The sequence below is a fragment of the Vipera ursinii genome, assembly GCF_947247035.1.
Source record: "Vipera ursinii genome assembly, chromosome: 4".
NCBI classification, from domain to species: domain Eukaryota; kingdom Metazoa; phylum Chordata; class Lepidosauria; order Squamata; family Viperidae; genus Vipera; species Vipera ursinii.
This window is the reverse complement of record NC_139514.1, coordinates 115,074,870-115,098,376: the sequence shown is the minus strand read 5'-3', so window position 1 is coordinate 115,098,376 and position 23,507 is coordinate 115,074,870. Positions and strand designations below refer to the sequence as shown.

General features: G+C 39.5%; 1 protein-coding gene and 1 long non-coding RNA gene across 2 annotated transcripts in view; both read left to right on the top strand.

Annotated features, from left to right (window-relative positions):
• The window catches only part of LOC310640192, a 659,926-nt gene that overhangs the window by 20,810 nt on the left and 615,609 nt on the right, over positions 1 to 23,507 (top strand). The window lies entirely within an intron of this gene.
• Positions 818 to 21,608, top strand: LOC310640186 (protocadherin-17-like). The gene is made up of 2 exons (XM_083362360.1): positions 818 to 890; positions 19,720 to 21,608. The coding sequence occupies exons 1-2, from the start codon at positions 842 to 844 to the stop codon at positions 20,373 to 20,375; spliced, it is 705 nt and encodes a 234-aa protein (XP_083218486.1). The 5' UTR covers positions 818 to 841; the 3' UTR covers positions 20,376 to 21,608.

Sequence of the window (23,507 nt, the reverse complement as noted above, 5' to 3'; positions counted from 1 at the left end):
AGGAGAGGAGATGGAGTCAAATAGAACTCCATGTGTTTCTTTTGATCTGTTCCTTGCTGGTAATGAGCCTGGTGAAATATCCACCATATTTTATGCTGAAACACGTACGGAGAGATCTTCAAATTAAAAATTGTAATGGGTTTGCAAATTTTGTTCTGACATGAAATGAAGGCATGTCTTGCTTTGAAATTTGGAAACAAAGAAATAAAAAAGCCCATTCATTTATCAGAAAGTTTCAAAACATAGTGGAACTTTTATTTTGCACAGCCAAAGTCAAAGCTTGGTGAAGTATAGTAAGGGAAGCTAAGGACTTTTGAGTGACAGAGGTTGAATTTACGTTATCAGGGGTCTTCAAACTTGGCCCTTTTATGACTTGTGGACTTCAACTCCCAGAATTCCTCAGCCAGGCAAGTCCACAATTCATAAGAGGGCCAAGTCAGAACACACACACACCCCGTGTTATATATTTATACATATATTTATGGCTTCCTTTTAATGTTGGAAGCCACCCAGTGTCTCCTGGGTGGCAAGATGGCCAGACAAGTGGATTTAATAAATAAATAAAACAAATGAGCACTTCAAAGACATCAAATTTGTAAACTGTTTCCAGATTTCAGACCGTTCAAGATCCATGTGGCATAACAAGCATGGCTTACGTTTATGAGGTTTTATTTAAGAATTACTGTTGTAAATGTTTTTTTTTTTGTTTGTTTGTTTTAATAAACAATAATTAAAAAAATAGCTACAAAAGGGTGGTTGGGCTGGGTCAAATAGCATGTTCCTTCTTTTAACTCACAGATCCAATTTTTCTCCAGAACAGCAAGGGAGAGGCCAAAGACCCATGGTTGGGATTTGTGGACCAGCCCGCTGTAAGGAAGGAAAATTTTCTGGTAAAAAAAAAAACCCTTTTTTCTACTTTTTGATGGATTTCTGCCTTAGTATGTTAAATGCTAACTTTGACACTTCGTTGATGAATTATGTAGGAGCTCTAAATATGAACAACTTTGGGTGCCTAGCATCTATTCTCTAAGTAATTACTCATTTTTTTTTCTTTCTTTAATTGCTTATTTGAAAGAGACCTTTCTTTTTTTTTCATTCCTGTTACTTCCTGAAAGCACTACTACAAGTAGTGTGAGCGAATGAATAACAGAATAACAGAGTTGGAAGGGGCCTTGGAGGTCTTCTAGTCCAGCCTCTTCTCAAGCAGGAAACCTGATACAATTTCAAACAAATGGTTGTCCTGTCTCTTCTTAATAATAATAAGTCTTTATTGATTAGTCCTTGGGCCATATCAAAGTGCAAAATTCCAGCTACAAATTGTTGCTAAAATTTGATAAAATACAATTTAAAATGGAATTAGAATAAAATACGATTTAAAATGAAATGGGAATAAAATACAGTCTGAAATGAAATTGTAATAGTGTACAGGGATTTAAGATATAGATAAAAATATGATAAAATTATATTTTGGAGTCGCCCTTGCAATCTACCCCAATCAGTCCCACATATGCAGATCTCAACGGAATCATTTTGTTTAAGTACTCTGCTGCGTTAAATGTTATTTTCAAGTTCTGGCTGGACATAAGGTAAGTTGTTTTCATATGGGGATTCCAATGGGTCATTCATTTGGTATATAGACCAAGATACCTGTCTCTCACCCTCTTATACAGGCAGCAGTCAAATAGGATGTGAGCCAGTCTCTTCTTAAAAGCCTCCAGTGTTGGAGCAGTCACAGCTCTGGAGAAGAATGATTAAATGTTCTGACTCCTAGGAAATTTCTCCTTAGTTCTAGGTTGCTTCTCTCCTTGATTATTTTTCATGCATTTTGTTTTTCTTGTTCTGCCTTCAGGTGCTTTGGAGAATAGGTTGACCCCCTCTTCTTGGTGGCAACCTCTTAGATAATGGAACACCCTAGCCCTTTCATTAAACTAAACATACTCATTTCTTGCAACCATTCTTCATAGATTTTAGCCTCCAGTCCCCTGACCATTTTTGTTGCTCTTCTCTGCACTCTTTCTAGACAGCTTGAGAGGTTGGGGGGAGAAAAAAAACATGCACCCATCTGAAAGAATTGTTTGCAAAATTTTGATCACAAAGGGTTAATTTTGAGTTGATGCATCGATTAAAAGTACGTTTTATATGCAGAGGTTCCTTAATGGAAGAACTGTAAAAAAAAAGTCTCTGCTCTTTTTCCATATGAGCTCAACTTTTGCACTGCCATTTCAGCTCTGATGGAGCAGAATTAAGTCTACCAAATAATGTATGCCATATTTCCCTCAAGCTCTTTCCGGGAAAAGTGTTTGTACAGAATGTCAAGAGCTAATGAATTATAATTCTCATCCACAAATGTAGGGAGAAGTGGCAGAAAGATACAGAAAAAAAGGGGGGATAATTTGGGCTAAAGGAAGAATGGAGTTATGCTGGTACCATGAAAACTGATACCAGTCTGAGCATAGAACAACTCAAAGATGTAGTGCAAGATCGGAAGATTTAATTTAATTTATTAATATTTCTATACCGCCCTTCTCCCGAAGGACTCAGGCGGTGTACAGGGCAAGAATAAAATACAAAATTACAAAAGTTAAAAGTAATTAAATACATGCCCGTTAAAAGAACAATTAATACATAATAAAAAAAACCCAATAAAATAATAATAACCCCCCCAATCCCCCTTCAGGCCAGGCCGGCTTGTTCGAACAAGTATGTTTTTAGGTCGCGGCGGAAGGAGCGGAGATCGGGCGCCGTCCGGAGCTCAACTGGTAGCTGGTTCCATAATTCTGGGGCGCCCACAGAGAAAGATCTCCCCCTGGGAGATGTGGAGAGACCTGGCCCATAGAGTCATCATGTCAGTCCTGCCCCAACCTGGTCCCTTAAGTAAGAATGACTCTTGACTCCATTTGTTGTGAAAGGCTTACTTTACTAAAGGCCAAGTGGATTACAGTATAGCAAAGCCAGAACTGAAGTTTGCACGCCAAACTTTCCCGATTAATTTTCCCCATCCACTCCATCCCCCCCCCCAATTCCTTTTGAATGAATTGTTTTGGGAACTGTCCCTTCAACAGCAGGCTGGTTGATGAGCTGTTACATTCCATTGCCAGTGTTTTGACCTTGAGATGGACCTTGAGATGGTGTCTCTGGAACGTATGATGAATAGTTAGCCTTTCGCCCTGCTGACTGACTCTCTTCCTCCTTCCCCCATAGTTCATGGTAGACTAGTGAATGTGAAGCTCAAGTGAACGATGGCAGTTCTGACACACCAAGAGTTGGACATGGCTGAATGGATAACATCGTCATCATCATCACGATCACATCATGCTGGTCTATGACCACAATAAATATTTGATTTTAGAATAGAATAGAGTAGAGTAGAGTAGAATAGAATAGAATAGAATAGAATAGAATAGAATAGAATAGAATAGAATAGAATAGAATAGAATAGAATAGAATAGAATAGAATAGAATAGAATAGAATCTTTATTGAGAATAGAGCAGAACGGAACGGAACAGAACAGAACAGAACAGAACAGACAGAATAGAAGAATAGAATAGAATAGAATAGAATAGAATAGAATAGAATAGAATAGAATAGAATAGAATAGAATAGAATAGAATAGAATAGAATAGAATAGAATAGAATAGAGCTGAAAGGGACTTTGGAGGTCTTCTAGTCCAGCCCCCTGCTCAAGCAGGAGAACCTATAATATCTCAGACAGGTGACTGTCCAGTCTTTTCTTAAAAACCTCCAGTAATGGAGCACCCACCATTTCAGGTGGCAAGCTGTTCCACTGGTTTATTGAATTTGAACTAGTGAACATGAAGACACTATCAAACCTTTTACAGTATATATGCCTGCTCACTCATTAAGAAGAGACTGGACAAACATTTGTTTGAAATGATATAGGACTTCCTGTCTGAGCAGGGGGTTGGACTTGAAGACCTCCAAGATCCCTTCCAATTCTTTTATCCCGTTATTTCGATGATTCTGTTATTATCTGCCCTCAAACATTATTTTTTCTTCTTCTTTCAAATTCCTGTCTTGTCCTTTCCCAAGGATAGTAAGTGTATCAGAACAAAACAAATCTCCTATCATTTCTACCAAAGCAACTCTTTTGTTTCAGGGATTGTTGTCGATAAAAGTTTAAGACCTGCACGAACGCCTTACAAAGCATTATCCCAAAAAGTAAGATTGGCTTCACTTTCTCCTGAAGTCATGGTAGTGTCCATGCGACCAGCATGGCTGTGAAGGATCCTTCAAAAGCTGACTTAGTAATAATGCCGCTTGGGGGTTGTGTGAAAGCCCTAATAAGCAGGCATATACATAGAATGAAGGCTACTGCTAAGCTTGTAAGCCGCCCTGAGTCTTCGGAGAAGCACGGGATATAAATGGAATTAAAATAAATAAAAATAAATAAAAAATAAAAAGTGCCAGAAGTAGACAAACTTCTTTCTGTTTATAATAGCTCAGTCATTTTCCAGATTTGTGTCATGGCTTCAGAAGCTGCTGGCGGCTGTCACTGAAAGGTGCGCTCTGCTCAACGTCACCATTCCCTGATTTATTTATTTGTTTTTAGTCTTTTTGGGTGAAATCCTAGTTGATGATGGCTGCTGTAGAAGTAGGGAGCAGTTTGGGGTCATTAAAGGTAACGTTCAAAGGCAAGGTAAGGCAGCTGCTTTAGGAGTCCTTATGAAACAATGTATGGCAGTGAAAGCTGGACCATAAGAAAGGCCGAGCGCCAAAGAATTGAGGCCTTTGAACTCTGGTGCTGGAGAAGACTCCTGCGAGTCCCTTGGACTGCAAGGCGATCAAACCGGTCAGTCCTAGAGGAGATCAACCCTGACTGCTCTTTAGAAGGCCAGATCCTGAAACTAGAACTCAAATCCTTTGGCCACCTAATGAGAAGGAAGGACTCACTGGAGAAGAGCCTAATGCTGGGAAAGATTGAGGGCAAGAGAAGAAGGGGACGACAGAGAATGGGGTGGCTGGATGGAGTCACTGAAGCAGTAGGTGTGAGCTTAAATGGACTCCAGAAGATGGTAGAGGACAGGAAGACCTGGAGGAATATTGTCCATAGGGTCGCGATGGGTCGGACACGACTTCACAACTAACAACAACAACATGAAACAGGTGCAAGAGGAAAAAAAAACACTTGCCATAGGCAGTAGAAACGCATAATAGAATATATAATAGACAGGAAAAAACACTTTTCAATATCATGCAGATTGTTTTGGAAAGCAACACGTTGGACTTTTCTACATTAATGTGGGGTTTGGGGCATTTCTCAGCTCATTTACCAACGTATCTCATGCCAGTACTAACTAAAACTGAAAGCTTTGCACAATTTAATTGCTCTCCTCTTCAGCAAATTTTTTTTTTAAAATAAGCCGTCATATTCTAGATTCATTGCTAATCAGTTTTCTAATCTAAGCCTCCTAATTGCTTTCTGTAACTGAAAAAACGAAAATAACCTAGGCCAATGTAAATATGCAGATTCCAGACCTTTGAGTTTAATAAACAGAGTTTCAGCAGAGAGAGAACTCAATTTGCTTATTTATGTCAAGATCAATCGTAATTAAAGATGAAGATAAATTCCGCTGCAGATAAAACATTTCGGTTGATTGTTCTTATAAAAGAAAAAAAAAAACACAGCAGAGGAGTACTTACACCAACTTATACCCACTGGGCAATTTCAGCAATTGTCTGAGATCTGCACAGCAAAAGTGAGTGCGCCATGGCTTGTGGGAGATAGAAAGGTTTGGGAAGCAAGTATACCATTAAATCCACCCATTCACAACACACCAAAATTAACCTTATCCAGTCTCAAGACTTCTGTAGCTACAAGGGAAATCAGATGTAGCTGCAGAAATGAGGGGGGGTCAAGTTATTCTCCAAAGCACCTGAAGGCAGGACAAGGAGCAACAGATGGAAACTAATCAAGGAGACAAGCGACCTGGAGCTAAGGAGGAATTTCCTGACTGTGAGAACAATCGGTAGAATGGCTTGTCTTCAGAAGTTGTTGGTACTCCATCATTGGAGGTTTTTAAGAAGAGATCATACAGCCTGGAATGGTCTGGAATGGTTTAGGGTTCTTGCCTCTGTGTGTGTGTGTGTGTGTGTGTGTGTGTGTGTGTGTGTGTGTGTGTGGTGGAGGTTGGACTACAAGGCCCTCAAAGTCCCTTCCAACTCTTATTATTCTGTGGGTTCACAATTTTGAACCCTTGATATATCAATTGCCCTTAGGGCATGTCAGAACACCCATCATTTTAACTTCTATTAAAGTTATAAATATAGTAATGAGTGCTTTCAGTCCACAGTCTGCTTCTGGAAAATAAGGCTCTTTTTTAATGCATTTTTAATATTGATTGTAAGAGATTTTCTATAGCTGCTGCAACTGCTGAAGTTGTCAGAATAGGAGATATCAGCCATCACCTTGGACCAAAAGAAAATGTTGATTATTCATGGAACTGCAATGATTGTTTCTGGTTCACAAATACATTGTTTAAGCTGTGGATCCCGCAGCATTCAAATGAGAATTCAAAGTTTTTCATGGACACATCAGCCCATTTCTTCCACAGGAGAAATGTCCAACTGGAGATGTTTGAAATGAAGAAACACCAGTTCAAAATATAACCTTATATCTTGCCAAACTGCAGCCAAGACATCCATTCAATCTTAAATTTCTACCTTTCTCTCTCAAAATATTTCTGTCCCTATTATTATTATTATTATTATTATTATTATTATTATTATTATTATTATTATTATTATTATTATTATTACTATTATTATTATTACTATTATTATTATTATTTCAATTTGTATACCGCCCTATTCCTGAAGGACTCAGGGCGGTTTACAGGGCAAAATTTAAAAACAATACAGTATAAAATTAAGTTAAAATTAAATTAAATTAAATATGGCCCCAAGAATTAAAATCTCAATTTAAAAACATTAAAACATTAAAACCCCTCCGTCCAGACCAGATAGCTCAAAGAGCCAGGTTTTCAGGTCCCGGGGGCAGTCCGGAGTTCCGTTGGCAGTTGATTCCATAGGGCAGGCGCGCCCACAGAGAACGCCCTCCCCCTGGGGATCGCCAGCCGACAATCCTTGACTGGCGGTACCCTGAGGAGACCCTCCCTGTGGGAGCGCACAGGAGGATGGGAAATTGATGCTGGCAGCAGGTGCTCCCTCAGATAATCCAGGCCCATGCCATTTAGGGCTTTATAGGTCATCACCAGGGACGCGGTGGCTCAGTGGGTTAGGACGCTGAACTTGTCGATCGGAAGGTCGGCAGTTTGGCGGGTCGAATCCCGAGTGCCGCGTAGCAGAGTGAGCGCCTGTTACTCGTCCCAGCTTCTGCCCACCTAGCAGTTCGAAAGCACGTAAAAATGCAAGAAAAATAGGGACCACTACGGTGGGAAGGTAACAGCGTTCCGTGCGCCTTTGGCGTCTAGTCATGCCGGCCACATGACCACGGAGATGTCCTCGGACAAGCGCTGGCTCTTCGGCTATGAAACGGAGATGAGCACCGGCCCCTAGAGTCGGAAACGACTAGCACGCATGTGCGGGGGAACCTTTACCTTTACCTTAGGTCATCACCAGCACCTTGAATCTCACCCGGAGGGCAACTGGAAGCCAATGCAGCTCGCGGAGAAGAGGTGTTACATGGGAGTATCGGGAAACTCCCATCACAACATGCGCAGCTGCATTCTGCACCAGCTTAAGCCTCTGTGTGGTCCTCAAGGGCAGCCCCATGTAAAGAGCATTGCAGTAGTCTAGCCGGGAGGTCACGAGCGCATGGGTGACTGTGCGTAGGGCATCTCAGTCCAAATAGGGCTGCAACTGGCACACCAGGCGAACCTGGGCAAAAGCCCCCCTGGTCATGGTTCCTATATGATCTTCCAAACTGAGCCGTGAATCCAGGAGGACGCCCAAGTTGCGAGCCCTATCAACGGTGGGTAAGTTTAGATTCCACTGAACAGTTCAAAAACCTGACACATACAAAGTTCAAGGCTCATGAGAGATAGTCAAAAGTGGCATATTTACGATAACAATGGAACTAAAGTTAAACACCTGAATCTAACCTTCTATGTGAAAAGAAGAAATCTAATACAGAGCGAGTAAAAGCATTTAAGAAAGAAAAGTGGTTGGTGAGAATCCCTTTTTTCCTTCGTGTACTTGAACTGCAACTACCAATGAGGAATAAATGCCTGCAATTAAAGGGTATAAATTTAAAATGTTAGGATAAATGTGAACATACATTATGTCAAGATCCATAATAATATAATAGGAAGGTTGTGTGAACATTTAAAGATAATTTAACTGATGTTTGAAGACAGGATGAGAATAGAATAGAATAGAATAGAATAGAATAGAATAGAATAGAATAGAATAGAATAGAATGATATTTTATTAAACTTTTTAATATATGAACAATGAAGGAAAAAGAACAAAAGAAGATGCAATAAAATAAAATAAAATACAAGTAAAAGCATGAACAAGGAATTTACAAGGATCACATAAATTACATTTTTTTTCCAGTGCAACAGTAATTAATTGTAAGTAATGGAGTACAATATATCATTTTAAAAACTCCAAAAATCACATTAAGCTCTTAAGAGCATATAAATGTCAAGGAAATGTAGTAAGGGTAATATGAATTATAAAATGAAATTGTAAACTACAGCAAATTCAAAAGAGAGATGTAGTTCATTTTAATGAATGAGTGAATTGGGGGAAATGAACCTTGACTTTTAAAATATGTTTATTTCACATGAATACCAACTTTCTTTTCCTTTCTTTTAAATAATTATTTAAGTGATAGACATTTATGCATCCTTCATGTCACAAGGGTTTGGATTCAAAAGCAGCTATTTGAGCACACAACTCATAATAACTACATACGTACAGAATAGAACTGGAAGGGACCTTGAAGATCTTCTAGTCCAACCCCCGGCTCAAGCAGCAAACCTTATACCATTCCAGACAAGTGACTGTCCAGTCTCTTCTTAAAAACCTCCTGTGATGAAGCACCCACAAGGCAAGCCATTCCACTGCTTTGATTGTTCTTACAATCAAGGAAATGTTTAGGATTTTTCCCCCCTTAGTTTCAGGTTGCTTCTCTCCTTGATTAGTTTCCTTCTGTTGTTTCTTGTCTTGCCTTCTGGTGCTTTGGAAAATAAGGTGATCCCCTCTTCTTTATAGCAGCCCCTCAAATATTGGAACATTGCTATCATGTTACCCCTTAGTCCTTCTTTTCTCTAGACTAGCCGTATACAGTTCCTGCAGCAGTTCTTAGGGTTAGGGCTAGGGTAGGGTTAAGCTTATGTTTTAGTCTCACAGGCCCTTAATCATCTCAGTTGCTCTTCTATGCACTTTTTTCCCCAAAGTATCTGAAGGCAAGCTATTCCACTGGTTAATTGTCCTCCCTGTTAGGAAGTTTCTCCTTAATTCCAGGTTGCTTCTCTCTTTGGTCAGTTTCCAACCATTGTTTCTTCTCTTGCCCTCAGGATCTTTTGAGAATAGCTTGACGCCATCTTCTTTGTGGCAGCCCCTCAAATATTGGACTACTACAATCATGTTGCCCCCATTTCTTCTTTTCTTTAGACTAGCCAAACCCAAGTCCTGCAGCCATTCTTCCTATGTTTTAGTCTCCAGACCTTGGATCATCTTAGTTGTTCTAATCAGTTGGTTCCTTGGATTCATCCATTTTCTGAAACTGGATTCCAGTTTCCTTCATGTCATGTCCATAGCTGCGTACAATCACTTTTGATGGGAAAGTGTCTTTGAAGGCTAGTTAAGTCCTTGGGGCCCTTTCCAAAATGCTTTGGGGATTGTGGAGGACCGTATTATTTTACATGTTCACTCGGTCTGATATATCAATGCTGAATTTCTGTTTTCATTCCTTTGTAAAAGGATAGGAAATCTTGCAACTGGAGAAGGTACAGACAGATATGGAGAATTTAGATAAGTGTGTTTCAAACTTGGCAACTTAAGATGTGCGGACTGCACCTCTCAGAATCCCCCAGCAAGAGAGGAGTTGAGGTCCACACATCTTAAAGTTGCCAAGTTGGAAAAACACAGATTTAAATGGAGAAAGAGTCAACTTTCCCAATATGTTAGCAGCTGTTTTGCCTACTGCTTTGTTTTCCATCTTTCTAATAAACTTAGCAAGACAAATGGCCATCAGTGTGGTTGATTTTAAACCTTTTGTTATCTTCCTGAGGTGTAATCATTTTCTATTTCCATAAGATCTCCCACTGAAAGTCGACTGGAGTGATTCAGGAAGTGCTAGCAGATCAGTGAAAATGGAACTATGGGTGTTCTTCTTCTACTTCTTTTGATGGCTCTTTTAAACCCAGAGGGAAAAAGGTGCAAATAAGGTCAAAGACAGGTTTTAAAAAAGGCAGAAAGCTGTATTGATCATGTTTTGGCTAGAATCAGCTGTGTTGTCTGAACATTGCACACAAGGAATAGAAGTGAACATGCAGAGAATGTGTATCATGCCAAAGTTATGTTCATTGACCATCTCGCTGTTGAAATGCCAAATGCATCATTTGCCCAATGTGGAAATTGCAAAATTGAGGACATCTTTGCCCACCCAAGCCCATTATATTTTTTTCCAATATTCCACAGGCCAGAAAAGATGGTCATTTCAATCAGAATAGAGCTGGAAGGGACCTTGGAGGTCTTCTAGTCCAGCCCCCCCTGCTCGAGCAGGAGAACCTATACCATTTCAGACAAGTGACCGTCCAGCCTCTTCTTAAAAACCTCCAGTGATGGAGTGCCCACGATTTCTGGAGGCAAGGAGTTCCACTGGTTAATTGTCCTCACTGTCAGGAAGTTTCTCCTTAATTCCAGGTTGCTTCTCTCCTTGATTAGTTCCCATCCATTGTTTCTTGTCTTCCCTTCTGGTGCTTTGGAGAAGACGTTGACCACCCCCCCCCTATTCTTTGTGGCAGTCCCTCAAATTCTGGATGATGAGGAGTCCTTGGTGCTGTCAGTCAGTTCTGGTGGTTTTCTTGAAGACATTTCATTACTAAACTAGGTAACATCATCAGCATTACCTACTTAGATTAACAAAACATCAGCAAGAAAACCACCAAGCTCAGAGAGCACCAAGGACCCCACAGTTCAACCCTGAAAAAAAAAAAGAAATATTCTTCTCAAGAAGATCTTGCTTCTTGTCCTGCCTTTCGGTGCTTTGGAAAAAATAAGGAGATTTATTTTTATTTTTATTTTAATTCCATTTATATCCCGCCCTTCTCTGAAGACTCAGGGCGGCTTACAAGCTTAGCAGTAGCCTTCATTCTATGTATATGCCTGCTTATTAGGGCTTTCACACACACCCCAAGCGGCATTATTACAAAGTCAGCTTAATTGCCCCCAACAATCTGGGTCCTCATTTTACCTACCTCGGAAGGATGGAAGGCTGACTCAACCTTGAGCCTGGTGGGACTCGAACCTGCATTAATTGCAGGCAGCTGGTGTTACTTAAGGAGGCATTAGCCCACTGCTCCACCAAGGCAAGATCCCCTCTTCTTTATAGCACACCCCCCCAAAAAAAATATACTGGGACACTGTTGTCATCTCACCCCACTAGTCCTTCTTTTCTCTAGACTGGCCATACCCAATTCCTGCAACTGTTCTTCATAATTTTTTTTTGTCTCCAGGCCCTTAATCATCTCAGTTGCTTTTCTTTGCACTTTTCCCAAAGTCTTTTCTCCTATCGTTAGCGGCACTGTATCTTACAATATATAAAGCCTCTCTATTTATTATCCTTCTCTGCTTTGCCTTTTGTGGCTCCGATTTACCAGCTGCACTCCATCCTGGGTTACTGGCTTTCTTTTTGCTTTTTCTTCTTGGTGGCTCATTTCTCTGATCTATATTCGGAAAGGTTCTCCCTAACGTGCACGCAGCATTTCTGGCTGTTTACCACGTTGTCTCCAGAGACAGAGAAAAAAGCCTCCAGGCTGTTGCTCTTCCTCGTACACACTTGAACTGCTCAGGGGTTTATTTCCACCTGGAAGACAGGTAAGCTTGGCTTCTGATAAAGACCAACAGAGCGTGTCACTCTTCCGACCCAGATTTGCAACACAACGAGAGCCGTGGGGACACTTACATATTTATTTCTGCCTCTCCGATGGATGCCAATTTCTCCAAAATGCTAATTTAGCCCTGGGCAGTGCTAATTGGCTCTGGAGCAGAGAGTTTCTTCTTTTAAGGGTAAAAAAAAAAAAACCAACCCAAAACACTGTTCATATAAAACTACCTTTTTTATGTTCTTCCCTGATCTCCCAGCTTGCCGCAAATCAACCCGCGAGGCTAATATTTGTGGTAAGCAGCTTGTAAGGTATGATAATCAATACTTCAGCTCTATTTTCAGCGCAAAGGCATAAGGAAAGAAAGCAGGGAAGAAATGGTGAAGAAGTGCAGAGCGGGGGGGGGGGGGTGTTGCTCAAGGGGAAAGTTACTTCCCTTTGGAAAAGAAACAGCCTTTCCTTTCACCCTATGTAAGAAACATAGCCTAGGCAAAGAGGCCCCAAGCATTCTGTAAATCCTGGAAAGAATATAGTTTGTTTTATGTTGTAAGTGGCCCAAAGTTGTTGGACACAAGCTAGGCAGCCAATAAATTTTGCAGGACCCAATCTGGGTCAGTCACCTGGACACCTGGCCCAGAGATTTTGCATGAAACGTTCTTTATCATGCCCATTTTTGCATGAAACGTTCCCTTCGTCTCTCCAATTTTCTTGAAGAGATCTCTGGTCCTCCCTATTCTATTGTTTTTTTTCTATTTCTTTGCACTGTTCATTTAAGAAGACATTCTTATCTCTTCTAGCTATTCTCTGGAATTCTGCATTCAATTGGGTGTATCTTTTTTTCTCAGTTGCCTTTCCTCAGCTATTTGCAAAGCTTCCTCAGACAGCCATTTTGTTTTCTTGCATTTCTTTTTCATTGGGATGGTTTTAGTTGCTATTTCTTGTACAATGTTGCGAACCTCTGTCCATAGTTCTTCAGGCACTCTGTCTATCAGATCTAATTCCTTAAATCTATTTGTCACCTCTACTGTATATTCATCAGGGATATGATTTAGTTCATACCCGAGTGGCCTAGTGTTTTTCCCTACTTTCTTCAGTTTAAGCCTAAATTTTGCAATGAGAAGCTCATGGTCTGAGCCACAGTCAGCTCCTGATTTGTTTTTAATGACTGTATAGAGCTTCTCCATCTTTGGCTGCAGAGCACATAGTCAATCTGATTTCTGTGTTGACCATCTGGTGATGTCCATGTGTAGAGCTGTCTCTTGGGTTGTTGGAAAAGTGTGTTTGCTATGACCATCATATTCTCTTGATAAAATTCTATCAGCTTGTGCCCTGCTTCATTTTGTACTCCAAGGCCAAACTTGCCTGCTATTCCAGTTATCTTTTGGCTTCCTACTTTAGCATTCCAATCCCCCATGATGATAAGGACATCATTTTTGGGTGTTAGTTCTATAAGGTGCTGTAGGGCTTCATAGAACCGGTCAATTTCATCCTCTTCAGCACCAGTGGTTGGGGCATAGACTTGGACTACTGTGATATTTGAATGGTTTGCCTTGGATTCAAACTGAGATCATTCTGTCATTTTGGGGATTGTATCCCAGTATTGCTTTTCCTACTCTTTTATTGACTATGAAGGCTACTCCATTTCTTCTGAGGGATTCTTGCCCGCAGTAGTATACCTGATGGTCATCTGAATTAAATTCACCCATTCCTGTCCATTTTAGTTCGCTGATTCCTAAGATGTTGATGTTCGTCTTGTCATCTCTTGTTTGACCACGTCCAGCTTGCCTTGATTCATAGATCTTACATTCCAGGTTCCTATGGAGAAAAAATCTTTACAGCATCGGACTTTCCTTTCACCACCAGACACATCCACAGCTGAGCGTCCATTCGGCTTTGACCCAGTCACTTCATTCTTTCTGGAGCTACTAGTACTAGCCCTCTGCTCTTCCCCAGTAGCATATTGGACACCTTTTGACCTGAGGGGCTCATCTTCCAGAGTCATATCTTTTTGCCTTTTGGTACTGTCCATGGGGTTTTCATGGCAAAGATATTGGAGTGGTTTGCTATTTCCTTCTCCAGTGGATCACATTTTGTCAGAACTCTTTGCTATGACCTGTCCGTCATAGCTCATAGCTTCATTGAATTACGCAAGCCCCTTCGCCATGACAAGGCAGTAATCCATGAAGGGGGCCTGCATTTTATACCTTTATAAATCCTTAAAAGGCTGTTTCAGTACCAAGTATATGAACATCCCGCGAGCAGAAAGACTGAATAAAAAAACCAACAGACAAATATCAGAATAAACAGAATGCAAGATATAAACATCCTGCACATTTAGAGAGAGAACATGGTACAATCAATATTGCTAGCACTTTGAAAAACCATTTGTTAGAAGGGAACATAGGCTTGAGTCCACATGGGCTTAAAGTTCCTATTGAAAATAAATAGGTCTTCAGTTAATTGAAGTTGGACTCTTTTGAATCTCTCCTCTCTCCCTCCCTCACCACAAAAAAAAATATGCTTTCACATATTCTAATACTTAATGAAATGTCTTTTCATGTTGCGCCTTACTGATTTTCAGTAAATCCAGTTCCCAGGTTACACAGTATGTCCAATAAAGGGAACCAAAAAAGGCTTGTGGAAATGAAACTGAGAAATCAATAGTTTACAGTCAGGTTTTACAGTACACTGAGTAACATGCAACTATATTAAAATCTCTTGATTATTGAAACGGAATATGTTTATGTCTCCTGAAGAAGAAGAAAAAAATCATTTACACATGTATTTACTTACATACTAATCTTATAGGCTGTTCTACTCATAGTAGGTTCTGGATGGCATACAGATTATATTAAATACAGCTGTTGGATTAAAGTCATATCTAAAATGCTTCAGGCAGTACTGGCAATCAACTGACATGTATACAGTTGACATTATCTTACAGGGATAAATACAAGGATGTCTCAAGTCCTGAAGGCACACTGAAAGATGATAAGATTTTTGGGAACTCAAGAAGGTCGAGGTAAACCAATGTTCTTCTAGACCAGGGGTAGGCAACCTTGGCTCTGTTATGACTTGTGGACTTCAACTCCCAGAATTCCTGAGCCAGCATGGCTCAGCATGAAAATATCTCCCTTTCTCCTCAGTGTGGCTGGCGCAGGAATTCTGGGAGTTGAAGTCCACGAGTCATAAAGCGGCCTAGACCTAGGCCAGGGGCAGGCAACCTTGGCTCTGTTATGATTCGTGGACTTCAACTCCCATAATTCCTGAGCCAGCATGGCTCAGCATGAAAATCTCTCCCTTTCTCCTCAGCGTGGCTGACTCAGGAATTCTGGGAGTTGAAGTCCACAAGTCATAACAGAGCCAAGGTTGCCTACTCCTGTTCTAGACTGAGAAGGCTCTCTACTCTGTGGATTCTGTAAATGACAGTCTCTACAAAGCAAGGCCTAGAAATTCTCAAATTGCAGGCAGAAAGCCGTGGGATCATGCATTCCTTGGATCAAACTCAGAGTGTAGTAACTTGATCATACATCAATGTAGCTTCCAAGGGAAGAGTAGAGTTCAGGAGTCTCCAACTTTGGTAGCTTTGCAATTGGTAGACTTGTAGACTTCAACTCTCAGAGGAATTGGAAGTCTACAAGTTGGCTGAGGAATTCTGGGAGTTGACACCCACAACTCGTAAAGTTGCCATGGTTGGAGAGCCCTGGGGTCTTCTGGGATAATGATGATTCTTACAATGAGGGTTATTTTACCTAACCTACATGTCCTGGATTCTCTGGTGGTCTCCTAAGCATGACACAGCTTTTGGGGAGATCATCTTGGCGTAGCCACCTGCTGTGACTTAGTTCCATCAGGTTGTAATTAGTTCTTATGATGCAATCTAAAGTCCTGCCTTTGAAGTCAAAATCTGCACACAGTTCCTGGAATGGGCTGGCCCCGTTTCTAAGATGAGATTGTTATAATGATCATTTAGAGAATGTTCTTCATGACTTCTCTTAAACAGGTTACTACTTACAATGATAGGTATTCCCTTCATTGTGTGAATATGATGAACTTTGAAGAGAAGTACTTCATTAACTGTTCTTGTCATTATTTTGAGAAGAAATAAGCAGACTGCCTGGAAATAGGATAGGTTCAAAGAAAATGTACACGTAGGACATTCTTCTTAATGGTGTGAATTGTGCAAATCAATCTTCACATATATTTTTTTTTGCACCAACCCTCCAGTTCCCAAAGAGTAGAAAAACTAGTTACACAATCTATTTTTTTTGTTGAAAACAGCAATAAATGCCTCTTTTGACAAGCTCACATTTAATGCACAGTGGCAGAAAAATCCTTTCCTGTGTTATTATCGGCACAAAGTAAACTCTGATTATTATATGACTGTCATCCAGCAAAACAATCCCAATTTAACAGGGATCTTCTGGATGAAATTCAGCTTGTGTAATTTGTGCAAACCATTCTTACTTCTGTAGAATAAGCCACTGTTTGGTTATTGGATCTTCTGAGGAAAGATAAATCTTTGGAGTCTCTTGGCTAATCTTCATTGTTTTTTCAGGTTATATTCTCTGATCAGAGACTGAAAGATCTCTGAGGCAGATGATGATGATGATGGTAATAATAATAATAATAATAATAATAATAATAATAATAATAATAATAATAATAATAATAATAATAATAAAAAATGTTAGAAGGGACCTTGGAGGTCATGTACTCCAACCTCATGCTGGAAACCCTATACCATTTCAGACAAATGGCTGTCCAGTCTCTTCTTAAAAACTTCCAGTGCTGGAGCATTCACAGCTTCTGGAGGCAGGTTGTTCCACTGGTTAATTGTTCTAACTGTCAGGAAGTTTCTCCTTAGTTCCAGGTTGCTTCTCTCCTTGATTAGTGTCCATCCGTTGCTTCTTGTCCTGCCTTTGGGTGCTTTGGAGAATAGTTTGACTCCCTCTTCTTTGGGGCAGCCCCTGAGATATTGGAAGACTGCTATCATGTCCCCCCTCGTCCTTCTCTTCATTAAACTAGACATCCCCAATTCCAGCAACCATTCCTTATATGTTTTAGCCTCCAGTCCCCTGATCATCTTTGTTGCTCTTCTCTGTACTCTGTCTAGGGTCTCAACATCTTTTTTACATCATGATGACCAAAACTGGATGCAGTATTCCAGTTTTGGTCACCACGATGTAAAAAAGATGTTGAGACATACTAACCTTCTCAATCTAGTTCCAGTACTACACCATCCAGTGCTTCCTTGGTCCTCTCTTCTTCTGGTGGTTTGCATTTTTCCACACTGGGCAAATAGAATTCTTGTTACTGTTAATGCATATACAATTAAATATAGACATCTTCATCACATTTTTTCTGGTATACATAATTTCAATAGTGTCCGTTTATAATATCTTTTCTAGCCAGAACACATCTCAATTGCATTTGCACTTAAAATCCATTTGTTCAATCAATATCCTGTTTTTCCTGTTTTTTTAAAAAAAAATGATTTCCCATCAATGTTCAAAATATCTCTATTGCTTATAATTTTCTCATGCTAAATTATATTTGGGTAACCAAAAACTTCCTTTATTCAAACCCTTTTAGAATTTTCATATTTCCCATCTCATAACAACGTATAATATTCTAGTTACAAATCCTATCCTTCTAATTATAATAATACTTTTATTTCTAACAGTTATCTATTTTCTTAACCATATTCAAACATCTGTTTAATAGTATATTATCCCATCTAATAGGTCAGAACCTCTATTTTCTTCAGTCTTACTCTAGCTTTCTTCCTTTGCCAAATAACTTTCCAAGTCAGTACATTTAAATCATCAAGTAGTTCTTTCTCTGTTTTTGTGTATAGTATTTGGAATGAGGAAGAGAATTTGATTTTTGGAAGAATGCTCAACCCATTTATATTCATTAAACAGCCTCTTTCTTTCTTCTTCAGTTTTTCTTTTCATTTCTTATTTGTCAATATTCAGCATTTCTCCTAACAGCTTTATCATCCGTTCAATCAGCTCTTCTTCCTTATCCTCAAATATGTTCTGAGATCTTGACAAGTAAAATATCTTTTCCATTTCCGGTGTTATCACTGCATTTTCTAATTTTCCCTTTGATTGTATCTGTCTGTTAATTCCTTCCTTTAAGTCCTCCATCTTTGGATCTGTTTCTTTTAATTTTCCTTCTGTTTTCTGGTTTACTAGTTCCTTCTTTGTAGTCATTGTCTGGATTTGTACATTTAGGTTAGAAAATTGTTCTTTTATCTCATTTGCATTATTTTTAGTCTCATCATGAAATAAAATAATTGTCTCTTGGATTGATTTCAACATAAAAATAATTTCTTTCTGAGACTCATGAACATCTTATTGGAATATCAAGCTGGGGGCTTCAGAGACAAGTGTTAAAGATGGTGGTTTTTTTTTTTTTACCATTTGTGGCTAAGTATGGAACACCCATTTTGTTTTTGTATGTAATCTTTATGGTCCAATAGGTTTTCCAATGCAAATAAAGAGCCAAGAGCAAATAAAGAGCAGCTGCAGTCTGCAAAAGTGAAAGTTTCCAGGAACAACAAAGAGCCTTATCTAAGTCCAGGCTTCAAGCCAAGTTTCCTTTAAGTGTGATTTGCCATAAATATAGTTGACACCATCTTCCAGCTTTCTAAATCCAAGCCTATATTACAGACTTTCAAATATCTTTTCTAAAAAAAAGTCTCAAAAGTACTTTTAGTCCCCAAATTTCAAAGCTATATGTCTGTATTAATTCCAAATTGATCTTGTAGTTTTCTCTATTTTCCCCAAAGCAATTATTTTTTTCACTTTTCTTTTCCTGAGGGAATGGGGCAAAAACTTCCCCTCCCTCTCTCATTGGGGAGGATTCTTTGTTTTGGGCATTCTTTTTTCCCTGGAGAGTAGTATTAAGGTCATAAAAAGAGGATAAAGTGTCACCCAGTTCCATCCACATTGCTCAAAAATTGATAGTTAGTGCTTATCTTCGGTTGTCAGCAGCTTCTAACTGGCCACACGAATGCAGCCAGTCTTCCCCCGCTGGTTTGGAGGGCTTCCTCGGATTAAGTAGAAGGGCTGCCACCATTCTGCAATTGATGAGGGTCCCTTCCTTCTTTGTCACCTCTCTGTGGCAATTTTAGACCCTTTTTAGGGTCCCCAGCCGGGTGAAATCAAACATGGAAGACAGACCCCTGTCTTCCTGCGTCTGTCACACCATGATGCATAACCAGAGGTAGTACCAAGCATATATCGAAGTGATATGACAACTGAGTGACACAACCACCATTGTGCTTTGATATTAGCTCCAATAAACCAAGCGTTTAATGGAGTGACACAACCACCATTGTGCTTTGATGGTAGTTTCAATAAACCAAGCATTTATTGAAGTGATACAACCACTGAGTGATACAACCACTGTTGTGCTTTGATTGTAGCTCCAATAAACCAAGTGTTTATCCAAGTGATACAGCCATTGAGTGATACAACCACCATTGTGCTTTGATAGTAGCTCCAATACACCAAGCCCCTCAACCTTTCTGACACCTTTCTGAAAAGTTTTGACTATAATTTCTGTTTGCACCCAGAAACCCTGTACATAGAACAAGCAGACTGGGACCAGATCCAGGCAGCCGATGAATGACTTTAAAAGCCTTGTTGTCTCTCATTTGCTTTGCAGAACAAGAGGAGTGCATTAACTGCACCGACGAATGCCGAGTGCTTGGCCATTCTGACAGATGTTGGATGCCCCAGTTCCCTGCCTCCAACCAAGCAGACAACGCCGACTACCGAACGAATCTCTTTGTGCCCACGGTGGACGCTAACGTGGAGACCGAGACTTACGAAACTGTGAACCCCACGGGGAAAAAGACCTTTTGTACCTTCGGGAAGGACAAGCGAGAGCACACCATTCTCATTGCCAACGTGAAACCTTATCTCAAAGCCAAACGTGCCCTGAGCCCTCTCCTCCAGGAGGTCCCCTCAGCCTCAAGCAGCCCAACCAAGACCGGCGTTGAGCCGTCGACGAAAGGACCCCTGGATGGTTGCGAAGTCAAAACGGGGGCCTTGGCTGAACCCAACAGTCAGTACCTGTCGCCTAGTAAACAGTCCAGGGACGCTGCCTACATGGCGTCTGATCAAATGGCCAGGGTCTTTGCCGAGGTGCATTCCCGAGTCAGCCGAGACTCCGCTGATATGGACTCTGTCTTGGAACAGATAGACCGTTCAAACAGGGAACTGGGGAGAGAGTCCGTAGATGCGGAGGAAGTGGTGCGGGAGATTGACAAGCTTTTGCAGGACTGTCGGGCAAATGACCCCGTGGCTGTGAGAAAATGAAGCAAAACACAAACGAAAAAACGAAAAACAAAACAAACAAAAAAAAAGACACTCCGGCATTGATTTGCTTCTTCTGCTGAGTTATATATTTAAAAAAAAAAAGAAAAAGAAAAAAAAGATAAAAAAAAAATCTCCCCTGGTTCTAAAAAAAATTATACAGGGATGAACAAAAGACCAATGCTGCTTTAAGGCTTTTAGGGAACATCTGAAGTGCCCTCCAGTTTGTTTGTTTCACTGCTTTTTCTTCTTGTTTTCTTTTCTTTTCTTTTTTTTCAGATAACACTGGCTTTTTTTTTTTTTTACCAAACTTCCATTAGAACAATATGGTGTATGTTTTTTTTAAGAAAAAGAAAGAAAAAAAAAGAAAAAGGGAGGAAGGAAGGAAGGGAGGGAGGGAGGGAGGAAGGGAAGGAGAGAGAGAAAGAAAGAAAGAAAGAAAGAAAGAAAGAAAGAAAGAAAGAAAGAAAGAAAGAAAGAAAGAAAGAAAGAAAGAGAGAAAGATAGATTGGGACCACTTTGACAATCGAAGAGAAAGGAGTAAGATGAATGGAATCAGATCTTTTAGGACCGATCGTTAATGTTGACTTCACTGTTTACCTGTAGACCCCATAAAAATCAGGGTGGAATAGTTGTGTGATAAGTTTACAACAGTCATTAGAGATTTCTGGGGGAAAATCCCACATCAGAAATCTGAGAAACATACAAACAAATGTTCTTGTAGTCAGACAACCAAGTACACAAAGCATTAACATTCATTTCTGATAAGCATTTCTGTATAAAGGCATCTGCTACATCCTTAAAAGAGAAAGAAAGAAAGAAAGAAATGAAAAGGAAAATATATATATATATATGGAAACCCCTCCAAATGCATTCCATAACTTCATTCAGCAAAATTATCCTGATCAGTAGTAACACGGCTCATATCATATTAAAGTTAAATGTAAAATGACCGAGTCTATGTTTGTCCTGCACATGCATAAATGAATTAATGCGATAAGATAAGAAAAGGAAGGCCTGTCTAGCAAGAATTGAGGTAACTATGCTTTATACCTGAGGCACAATACGAGAAGGCCGCTTTAATTGCCTTTACACGGGAAATAATAGAGGAGACAAATTTACATTATTAACACCTATTATAATTCATTTATGGACACTAACTAGCTCGAGTGCGGAGATTCCAGACCTTCACCCAAATCATTTAAATGTGCAAATGTAAGAAGATTCTATGTGTTTACATCAAATGACATATTTTTTCTTGATTTATTGCAGATTCAGTGCATTTGAGCCAAATTGTTGAGTGTATAAGAGCTATATTGTGTATTTTATTAAATTAATATATAGTTGTGTTGCAAAAAAAAAAAATATTTGGGCTTATAATGTAAATGGCAAGTGTTGCCTCCGTAGCTGTCAAACTCTATGAGTTTTGTCCTCTCTCTTTTTTTTCCCCACCCCTTTTCCATACAGAGTGTGGGAAGCAAAGCCTCCAGAGCAAAATCTCTTGTTAAATGTATGGTCTCCCAAGTTTTACAGTACATAATCTGTTCAAAATGTGTCTTGAGTGAGTTGATGGAGCTAACTGAACGGCAGACAAAATCCATCCATCCTTCATGGTTGTGTGCAAGTCCTTGTAGAAGCTTCTGTCGCAACCCATGTTTAATAACAAAAAAAAAAATTACACTTGAACTGACACCTGGAAAGTCCTTGTTCTTTTATCAAGCGTATTCATTCGTTCACATCGGCGCCCATCAGCCTACTTGGATAACACCCTCCTCATGTATGAACTCTCAAATTGCCCTAATATTTTGACACACTTCTCTTAATGATCACATTTTCACTTAGGCATAATAGGCAAAGTGTCTAGGGCCGGTGGAAATACATTAGGCTAAATCAAAAAATGGAAAAGTGACAGAAAAACCAAAATCCTATATCCTGAAAATTAAATATATTTAAGTTACCGTTACTACTTTATTATGCTACTCTCTGTAACTTCTTGAGGCCTATAGATCTAGGGAATATTTTTATAACCCTAAGGAGATATTAGTCCAAAAATAAATGTGCTTAGGGCCCACAATGGTCTTAATGCATTTGTGGTTCTTTTAGCATTGTGGGCTATAAAATGTGTTGGTGTCTTATAGTAAAAGCTTTGATCTGGTTTCATGGGAAAACACTGTGGTGTTCCTCCTGTCACCCTCCATTATTACAGTTTTTAGTAATTGTACTTTTGCTCACTTTCTCTTGCACACACTTTCCTATATGTTGTTCTTCACTGGATTCTTATAAAAGCATATAAGTAACATTTTCTTTGAATGACATTTGTATAAGCACAATGGAATGCTTAGGTTGTGGATGGATGGATGGATGGATGGATGGATGGATGGATGGGTGTGAGGCAGGCAGAAAGATAATGTTCTTCGTTTTTATGTTGTAATCAAATTGTACAGTACATATAAAAAAAGAAAAAAATTCTATATTAAATACATAGTATAATTTCTTCCATTTCCTTAAAATGGAATGAGAATTTTATTGCTGGCTGGTGTCAGGTGCAAGGAATTGGACACCAGGGTTGTTCAAATGAGTCCATGTTTATCCCATCCTTGCTACCTCTAAACAAGAATCTGAACTACTAACTATTAAGACAAACTGGTGATAAATAAGAATCAACAAACTGGTGATAAATAAGAATCAACAAAATTCAAGGTCTGGACTTATATCTCTTGCGGGTGCAAAGGATGACTGATGACGAGCTTTCAATTTCAGCTGGTCATCTCCTAGGGTTGGCAGATTTCAAACTATATCAAGCCATTGATTATCTTTTTTTTTCCTTTTAGTTTTTGCCGCCACTAAAATAGTAACTTTTTTTTTAAAAAAAAGAAAAACAAAGAAAAAGTCAAGAATTTATTTTGCTATTTTACATCAATGCATCCTTGATTTTTGGTTCCTGGTGCAAAAGTTCTGACATGACTCTCTGGGTTACTCTATGTGAAATGGGTTGATGTAAACACAATAGTATTGGCAGGCTGTGGGAACAACACTGTGGGAAAAGTGTGTAACGGTGTCCCATTGAGAGCAGCTAAGCATTTAGAATTTTCCATGTCTACGTCATATATATTTTGGAAACAGACCAAAGATTCT